Source organism: Cicer arietinum, chromosome 6, assembly GCF_000331145.2.
Source record: "Cicer arietinum cultivar CDC Frontier isolate Library 1 chromosome 6, Cicar.CDCFrontier_v2.0, whole genome shotgun sequence".
Taxonomy (NCBI): Eukaryota; Viridiplantae; Streptophyta; class Magnoliopsida; order Fabales; family Fabaceae; genus Cicer; species Cicer arietinum.
Window position 1 is genome coordinate 21,531,607 of NC_021165.2, and position 10,633 is coordinate 21,542,239.

General features: G+C 25.6%; 1 protein-coding gene across 1 annotated transcript; it reads right to left on the minus strand.

The window, feature by feature from the left end:
* Nucleotides 1-7,204: 7,204 nt before the first annotated feature.
* Nucleotides 7,205-9,315, minus strand: LOC101514490 (expansin-like A2). Its single transcript, XM_004505616.4, has 5 exons — nucleotides 9,111-9,315; nucleotides 8,915-9,024; nucleotides 8,366-8,544; nucleotides 7,763-7,895; nucleotides 7,205-7,627 (listed from the first exon to the last, which is right to left on the minus strand). The coding sequence occupies exons 1-5, from the start codon at nucleotides 9,223-9,225 to the stop codon at nucleotides 7,382-7,384; spliced, it is 783 nt and encodes a 260-aa protein (XP_004505673.1). The 5' UTR covers nucleotides 9,226-9,315; the 3' UTR covers nucleotides 7,205-7,381.
* Between the last annotated feature and the right edge of the window lie 1,318 nt (nucleotides 9,316-10,633).

Here is a 10,633-nt window from a genome sequence, read left to right on the forward strand (position 1 = left end):
TTTTTTTAATCTATAAATGAAATGATATATTTACCACAAACACTAAATGTGGTTTTATCTTAACAAATATAAAATTTAAAAAGTTAATGAATTATCAATCGTGAAATGTAATTTTATTTTTTCTATTTAAATAATAAGTAAATGTAATTTTGTTTAAACACAATGATTATGGAGTAACGATATAAAATAATTTTAATGATCTTTTCCAAATTAATCAGCTTTCCAAATAAATAAATATTGTTACTAGTTTTTTTCTTCTTAAAAACTATTTCACAATTAATTGCTATTAAACATGAATATAAAATTAATTTACATTTACACGATACCTATCTTTTTATCTCATGGTATTTTACAAAGAATTGTTATGGTATGTATTAAACTTTAGACAATACGTGTCTTTTTTTTTCTCACGGTATTTTACAATGAATTGTTATAATACGTATCAAAACAATACGTATCAAAACAATACGTATCTTTTTTCTCATGGTAAGAATTGTTATAGTATGTATTAAACTTTAGGAAAGGCACGCTGCTTTTTCTTTTTCATTTATTAGTATTTTTGTATAGATAAAACGACAAATATGCGGTAATTTGCTCATTTGCTGGGGAAATCAAATTGTTTATGAATCAGAGGAGAAAAGTCAAATTGTTTATGGATTCTTGTTAGAAAATTGGTTGTAGATTAATTAATTAAATCTATTATTAATTTTACAAGATTTATTAAATATATGCGTAAAACTTTTCGCAGGAATAATTTTGATAAGATTTAAACTCTTTATTTGTATTGCCAAAGTCTTTACATTAGAGTGACCATGTCACAAACAATAAAATTACTTATATTTATTTTTGTAAACATTGTAGAATCGTAGAATGTAGTACTTCACAATAATTATTTGAGTTACATTATTTTTTTGAATTTATTTTGTTATATGGTATGACAATTCATCAAAGCTGTTAAATTATTAATTATGTTTAATTTTAATTATAATTACTTATAAAATTATATAAAAGACAATATAAATTTTTTTACCTTCACGACGCATGAACTATTTTTCATGCTCTCGTAAATTTAAAAGAATTTAGCATTTTTTGTTCTCTAAAAAGAATTGATTTTCAATTCAAAAGCAATAACGCGTTGGCAACATTACTTTCATCAATGTAGGACTGTTTGAAAGCACCTGTAACTCTCAATGCAAATCAATTCAAAAATTAGTTTACTTGAAATTTTAGTTTTATATTTTTATTAATTTATAAAATTGATTTTTATTTTAAAAATTAATAATTTTGGTTATCCTCTTGTGTTTATTAGCTAAAAATAATAATATGACGTATTTTAAATAATATAATATATAATATTACGATGTATAATAATTCAAAATAAAAATAAAAAAAATCATAAAAAATTAATTTTTATTTTTGAATTTTTTTATATTTATAATTTAATTAATAATATATAAATATATAATATATTTATATAGTTCTATTTTATATAATAAAATTATATTTTATGTAATTTAAAATATGACATATTATTATTTTTTTATTTAAAAATATAAAAGAAAAATTAAAACTATAAATTTTTAAAATAAGTAGATCTGTTCTGTAAATTGATAAAAATAAAGAAATCATTATCACAAAACTTAAAAAAAATTAAAAATAAAGAGACATTGTTATTGGATGTGACAGTGGGTTTGACTTGGAAAGTCTTGTGCGAAGACCTCAAGAAGTCATGGGTTTATAATTCTCAAGAAATGATGATATTAAGCCACGTCGGTTAATATCAATGAATTAGACAAATTACAGCACTTTCTAATTTCTTCTAGTACAACCATTGAATCTTGATATCTTTTACTAGATCAAAGTCTTACAAAATATGTTCTGTTAAACCCTTACAAACCAAGAGCAACTTCATGACCTCTTTCCACGAATTTTCTCGATTCTCTATCTCATAATTTCCTCATTTCTTCTCATACATATATCCAAAAATTTAAATTTGTCACATGCAGAGATAATTGAATTGTAATTAAGGAAACAACAAACTGACAGTGCTCGAACTTCTCTTTTTTATGGTACAACATATAATTTATTTTAGTATATAAAGCGGAAAAATACGAGTAAGAACTAAAGTTATTTGGCGGAAAGGAAATTTCGTAGCAAGTAATTCCAAAATCGACACTTGAAATATTGTTTTTTCTCATAACTTCTCTTAACTGCTAATAAGGCCAAACTATGTTAAACTATATATAACTTTTACCAAATTACCTAGGCGATGGGTTCTACTACGTGCTACACGTAATTTTTATTTGTTTTTATGAAAAAAAATTTGGTTATACTTGAACAATTTAGAGTTTAAATGTATTTTTAATCCTTTTATATTTTTTAAAATAAAATTTTGATTTTTGTTTATTTTTAACGTCAATTTTTTTAATCATCTATTGACTAATTCTTGAGATTTTGTTAGTCTCTATTTTTTATTGTGTGGTTCTCATTAATTATGTGCGACTAATGACTTATATAAAATAATTTATATCTAGTTACAGTTGTAATTAATTTTGTTATTTATTTTATTTATTTTTTAAATATTAAAAAATATTTAATATAATTATTTTAAAATTTTAAATTATTGTTGAATAAAATTATAAATAAATTTGAAATATTTTATTTAAATATCTTAAACTTTAATATATTTTAATATATAAATAAAATAAATATTAAATAATTTTAAAATGTAATAAATTTAAATATAAAAATATATAATTTATTTTTATAAATATTTTATATAAATATATTTAAATTTTAAATTATTTTACAACTAAGTGTTGTATCATTAACGAGAGTGTCACATTATAAAAAATTCAAAAAATTAGATAAATCAAAAAATCAATTTTAAAAATAAATAGATTAAAAATTCATTTTTAATAAAATAGAGAAATTAAAGGTGAATTTAAACATAATTTTAATAAGTTAATTTCATATAAAATTCATTATAAAATATTATCATCCTATACTTAAGGGTCCCTTTAACGATGGTTATGAAAAGATAGTTGGTAAAAAAAAAAATCAATTAGTTTATTTAATATTATATGTTAGAAGGATCAGATCAAATTTTCTAATTTTACTAGCCCATCAAATTATATGTTTTGACTAAATAAAGATAATCTGTACGCAACGGTTGAGATTAATACTTCGAATCAAATGAAATTTATTTAGATAATTAATTTTTTTACTATATGATTTTCCATATACACGAATAAGAGATAAAAACATTCGACCAAATAAGTAAATAACCCAACCATCTACTATTTATGTCACATATTTTGATGCCAGCACACCACGCATTTAATCAAGACAAAGAAAATTTGGAATTTTCACTCTAATAGTAAGATGTAGACATATAGGGACCAACTTGGAGGTTTAGTTAACATAATTCTTCTTTGGGGAATGCAAGAGTTTTTTTTTTTTTGGGCAAGAACTTAATCTAAAAAACTCATTTATTCCATGGGCTTTTGTAAAGACCAAATATATCATGGGCTGAAATATGAATGGTAGGTTCTAAAAGCGTGAAAGATCATGGATGGTAGGTTCTGAAGAAAAGTGTAAATATACTACTAAAAGCGTGAATTTGGTAATACATTTTGTATATTGTGAATAAATTTTGAGGGGTAGGATATACAATCATCTTACTTAAAGTTGAATCGATGTTAGAACTCAATTTTTGTGATATGGTTCTTGGGGCTCCCAATTTACTAATTTGATAAAAGAAATATTTTCTCATAACCAACTCCCGCAAACCATACAATTTTTTCAAAAATGCCCTTGGAATATTTAAATAAAGTTCAAATTTATTTTGATATTTTTTAATGAAAATCTAAAACAAGAGTGAGCACTCTTAAAAAAAATAATAATATCGCTATGGATTTTTAAAATTGAAACATAAAAATGTTTTGAACTTCTCACAATTTTAAAATTAGCATGATTAAATTTTTGACAATTTAAAAAATTCAAACATAAATTTTTACATTTAAAAAAGAAAAAATGTTAGTGTCGGTCTCAGCGGAGACTAAACTAACGTGACACACATTTTCGTTAAAAGAATAATTAAAAAGAAGTGTAATTTTTAATAATTTGAATTTTTAAAATTTTGAAAAAAAAAATAGAACATACTTTTTTATATTTAAAAAAGGGGAAATTTTGCATAGAATATCCATCAAGCCTAATGCCACAAAATACATATTTTGATGAATTCAAGCTCCATATCCTTGAATTTTAAATATTTTAGGATATGAGAAAATTTATTTTGGTCGATCATATATTCAAACAAGAAAAACTCTATAAGGTGTAACTCAACAAACAATATTGATATTATTAAGTTGAATATATTCTATGATAGCTTAATTTTAAATACGAATTTTTAACTTTATATGTTAGTTTATCATTGAAATATCTTTATAGTAACGTGAATTCAAATCCTTAATTATGTGTGTTAGTTTCTCGTTGAAGCATGTTATGTTGTTTACATGTTTGAAAAAAGAAAATTATATATAACAAATATATTAAATTTTACTGAGAATTGTGGCTCGATCCATTTCTTTAATATAAACACAAATTTTTAAGAATTTACAAATTATTGTGATAAAATAAAATAAAAATTGATTATCTAACTATAAAATTGTGCAACTTTATTGATTTTAGTGTATTTAATAGAGATGATGATGATTAAAATGAAATTGTTTACTAACATAGTGTTAGAAGAGTTGACAACATGAATCTCCCAGTAGGAAAGTAGGAAAAGAACTTAGGTTTGATTCTTAAAATCGTCCATTTAAAAGGTAGTCCATTCTTAATTTAAAAAAAAATCAGATGGTTCACTGTTGGCTCAATGTTTCCCGGAGATCAAAGATCCTAATTACGGTGGATTAAACAAATTGTTTAAATGATCATAATATTAGTTTAGTGAGATAGAAAAAAGTCTCCACCAAAAATAGAAAATTGACGATCTCTACCTGAAAACTAATCATTGATACTACCTGCACAACAAATTATATTCTTTTCTTTCTTTAAAAGTTAATTTTGTCTGATGGTTCTGTGTAGTGAAAGACATCTACACCTTATTAAAACACTTCTTATTTGTTGAAACAAGATAATCACTAGGTCCATACAAGTATTATTGGTCCAACAAAAAACTCACAAGTTTGATAAGCACAAATATGAACCAAAAATGTTGGATGCACACTCCGTATGAGTGGATGCACCTTGAAAAAGAAAAAAATAATATATTGATGTGATAAGTAGATAATATGATAAGAAGAGAGATAATAATAAAATAAGTGTTGAATTAGTATTAAAAAATATATAATGTACATTTATTATTCTTGAATTAGAATATATTTGGTTCAAGGAATCAATTGGTTCTTAATCTTAGTTTCTTTTGAATACATTCTAGTAGATTCAAACAGCAAAATATAATAAGAAAGATTATCAAAGGCGTCAATGTCTTTCACTACACATATTCATGGTTCAACAAAGTAGAATAGTCATCTTTAAAATTATTTTTACAATGTATATTTTGTTTTGTTGTAAGTTATTCTGTGGTTTTTGTTTTTGTTTTTGCTACCTATGTTTCATTTCCTTTTAAAGTTAAAAGAAAGAATATTTTTGCTGCAATTATTTCGTTTTTATTTATATAAGTTTTTTTTCTTCAAATTTGTTTTTTTCTTTTTAATTTTAGGTTATTTAAGTTATAGCTAAGTGGTTAGAGTTTAGGTACTAACTCAGTGGTTAACCTTAAAATTTTAAGGCATCGAATTCAAATTTTGTTAAACAATTGTAAATTGATTGTCACTTTATGATTACCTCAACCAAACCAACCTAATTAATTTGATATACACTCTATTATTAAGATAAAAATTTCAAATTCATCAATAAGTCTAGGATAAAACAAATTAATTGAAAAGAAAGAAATAATACATAGTAATGAAGTTGAGAGGTTACAAAGGATGTTACATATAGTTAGATATAATTTAATATAGATAGAAGTTATTTATGGTTAGGTGAAATTTTGTTAGGTTAGTTAGATTAAGATCACTATATAAAATTGTATTATACTCTAATTGTTTAATAATTTTTTCCACTATCATTTCAAGTTTAATTTTGTCTCTGCAATTATTACTTTATTTCTTGAGTTCAACTATGATTCTCAATATATTACTTAAGCAATAATTATTCAACTACATTATTTTTCAAGATTTTATTGAGATATTTTTATTGGAATTTCATTGATTCATTTATACATTGTCATTTTCTATTAAATTTTGGAGATTTTGGATCAAGATTCTAGTTTGTTCTAGCTAATTTCCTTTTTACCCTTGTTCATATTGCTATGATCATTGATTGAGACTCTTACATCAAGAAACTCCACAATAAACAATGTTCCTTTTGCATGTTCCACAACAAACAAGAAGACTTTCTCATGGAAGATTTAATTTGAGTTAGAGGGTTCTATACCTTGAGATTTTTTTATTTCACAACTTTCTTGGTATATTCATTCTTCCATTCTCTTGATGAAGTGATTTGTAATACTAAGGCATGGTGATTGGTTGGTGAATTTGTTGGGGTGTTTTAATTCTGATTTATTTTATTGATTGTAGTTATTATTGACTTTGTATGCTTCTATCATACAAAAGTTAAATATTTTTAATTTTCTTTGTATTTCTATTGATGGTAGTAAAATAATTATAATTTTATTTGATCTTTTATTTTATGGTAGTTAGATAATTTATGTTAGTAATTCAATCTTTAGATGATTAAGTTTTGTTAGTCAAATTTGACATTTTGAAAATTTAAGATTGAGATTCTTGATTCTACACGAAGTGAATAACATAAGGACACTAGAATATTTTCAAGTTATTAGCTCAAAGTAGACATAAAATTTTGCCAAGAGTTATGCATCTCGACCACTATAACTTTTTACATCAACTTTCTTGTTTAGTCAATATAATAATTATATTTACCCAGATATGGTTTAAGATAGTTAAAAGTTAGCTATAGTTAAGTGAAATTTTGTTATATTTAGATTAATTAAAAGTACTATATAATCATATTCTAATTATACTATAATTCTTCACACTATTAATTTAAATGTAATTTTTTTAATTATTTATTAATTTCTTGAATTCAACTATAATTATATATATAAAAAAACACATTTCACACAAAAAAGAGAGAACACATCTCAATTTTATTAAAGCTACTTCATGATTTCTGTATTACACGAGTTGGTTTGTAAGCCTATAATACACAGTATGAATAAAACTAAAGCTATCTATATCTATATATGTATATGTATATGTTATGTGGGTTATTGAACACTTAAGCAATAGAATCATGACCATGTCCCATCATCGCATGATGAACAACCCTCTTGTGCAATGTCTGTAATTTGAACATCAGAATTATATATCACCCCATTTTTCCAATCAGCTGGAAGAACTTTTTGTGCCCAAATCCATTTTCCATCATACCCTGCTGTAACCACTAACCGAAATTGCAATGCCCCTTCTGGAACCCTACTTGTGTCCCACACTGCCCCATGATTCCTACTCATGAAACTCCAATTTGAAGATCCAACCTATAAGTAGTAATTAATAACACAAAAAACCAACTGTCAATATTTTTTTTTTTTATAATTCAATTAATATGTTTTGACATATATAATGTAACATTGTTCACAAAAAATAAAATAAAAATAATGTCACATATATACCTGAGCAACATCAACACCTACTATCTCCGTTTGACCTCCTTGATACAAAAATTTAATTGCTAAATAATTTGGTTTTTTGCTTGACTCTTCAACACGAAAAGCCAAATTCTGATTTTTGTACACACAAGGTACTCTGCACCATTAAAACCCACGTGGGGGGTGAATAAGTGGTTAGTAACACATAATTGATAATTATATGAACATATATGAATTTGGTGCACCATTTCTAAATGGAATCCATTATTATATTATAAATTAATTACATAATGGCTTCGCATATGATGATTGCACATTTGAACAGACATAAAATATCTGACACTATATTTTTATACATTACAAATTACATCAGTATGATACATATTAGAGCCGTTACTATTATTAATGCGTTACATAACTGTCTTATGGATTCATAATTGGTCCACATTTGGTGTTCTTTTTTCAAAGGTGGGCCGGTGCCACTATACGGTAGGTGGGCACTGAGGCCCACGAAAATAGCTGGCATAGCATGAATGTGGAAAAAAACAAAAGCTACACTAACAAAAGAAAAACGCTAAAAACAACTTATAGTTAAAGCTAAAAGAAAGTGGTGTAAGAGTGCGTTACCTCTTATATTCAATATCAACAATGCCAAGCTTCAAAATTTGTTGGCTCATACCCTTTTGAGCCATTGCCTTGAAGGCTCTACTACTTAGAACAAAGTCAGTTTCATTATTGTGATTAAGATCAGTCAATACCACTCTTGTACCTTCTTTTGTGCATAAACCTTGGTTCTTGCATCTTACCTGCATCAAAATTGTTCATTAATTTTAGGAAAATAAAATATTCATGTCATCAACTAAAACAAAATTATATAAATTTTTCAAAGACTTTATTAAATACATTCTTTACATTTGTAATTGCGGCTGCATAGTGTCATTTTTAAATGTCGGCATAGTTTTCTACAATTTAATTTATTTTGTGTCGGTCTTAATCAAATGATTAAGACCAAAAGGTTAAGAACTTTGATAATCCGAAATTTGAGGTAAGTAAAGTGCAGAAAATAATTATTTTAAATTTAAATTTAAATTCAAAATTTTCAGAACTACTTAAATTTAATTAATTGATTAACTACTGCAAATTTAAAAAGTTGAATGTGATGAATTTTGTACAAACCTGAAAGCAAGCACCACAAGCAGCTCCATCATAGAAAAGTGAAGAAACACCAGCTGCAAGTTGTCCACCACTAAAGTCCAATGCTAAAGAACCATACCCACATGCCCCAGCTGCATAAAAATAAATATAAAAATTAAACAATGAAAAAATATTTGTTAACAAAAGAACTCTATATGAAATGAAAATTGTTAATTACATGAGAGAGCAGAAACTTTGGAGAAATAGGAAGCCTTGGATTGGTGCACACAACGATCACAAGCGGTGGCTGATGAAGCAAGAAAGAAGAGGAAAAAGAAAAGAAAGAAAGCCATGTATGTGTTGTGATTAATTTTGAGAAATTAGAAGAAAGGGTAAAGTACTTAATACGATTGACAACAGATGATGATTTATATATAGAGAAAGAACCAAATGAATATATATTTATACTATACAATATGTAACAGGTAAGCATTAACTTTCCAAAAAGATTTTTACAGTTGGATAAGAATGAATGATAATGACACGCAATTGGTGACTCACTGTCAATTGTGAACGCGGCTACACAAAAGAAACTAAAGTGGGGTTAATTTTTGCTTTCACTCACCGACCTTGCATGATTGGAGTACAATGTCGTTTTGACTGTGAAATTTTATATTTCAAAAATATTAATTTTTTTTTTTTTTAATCTTTAAGCCAAAGCCTTACAAAATAGCAAAACGAAAAAAACATTTTGATTTACTTTAAACAATTTAACGTACCAAATTTTTAAATAATTACAATTGGCATAATATCTATGTGCTGAGTGGTGACTGTGACAAAAACTTATTTATTAGCGGAGAGTTTGACAGCGTGTGGAATTGGAAGACATTCCTGTGGGTTTTCCATTTTCTTGGTAAGATGGTGATCGGGAATTGATTATGACGTGATCGTGTTGTTTTGGTGGTGCCTAAACTTATTCGCACTCTTGGAAGTTTCTATCCACTTTCATTTCCTTTACCTAAGTTAAATAGAAATCAATTATGACCTTATATGCTTCATTAATTATCGCTAATTGTTATTGTACTTCATATGTCCCTTCCCTTGCTCTTTTGTGTGTGTTAATCTATTATTATCACTCTTTAATCTTCTCTGTTTATATATCTTTTTTAATTTCAAAATTTTAGTTGTTTTAGAAAACTAATATGTAATTTAATATATTTTTCCTTGCATACACTTAACATATCAATTTATTGCATTAAATATTTTTTATTAAAGAAATAATATTTTTTCTTCTAAATTATCCATTTGACAATCTATTTTGGATCTTTTAGACTATCAAACCATCGTATGTTCGAGTTTATCATCAATAGAAAACTCCAAATATTTGAATGGAATACATCTCATCTTACGGTTAAACATCTATGCCGCAGTTTGAAGTCATAAATTGTTAATATTAACACATGCTAAAATACTTTTGTGAAAATTAATCTTAAGACAAGAGTGAAGCTCAAACCACAACAAATTAGTTTTTTAACCCTTTTCTTTCATGATCAATGTATTGTCTACAAATTGTGAAAGAGAGACAAGAAACTCATTTAAACCCACCTCAAAGTCTTTGAAATGATTGACTTCCACAAAAACACTAAGTAGAGCATCCAATCTCTTAGCAACTATTAGATACAAGAACACTGATAAGATATCACCCTGTCTTAATCATCTCCGTATAACAAACTCTTTTGTAGGACTCTCATTCACTAGCAC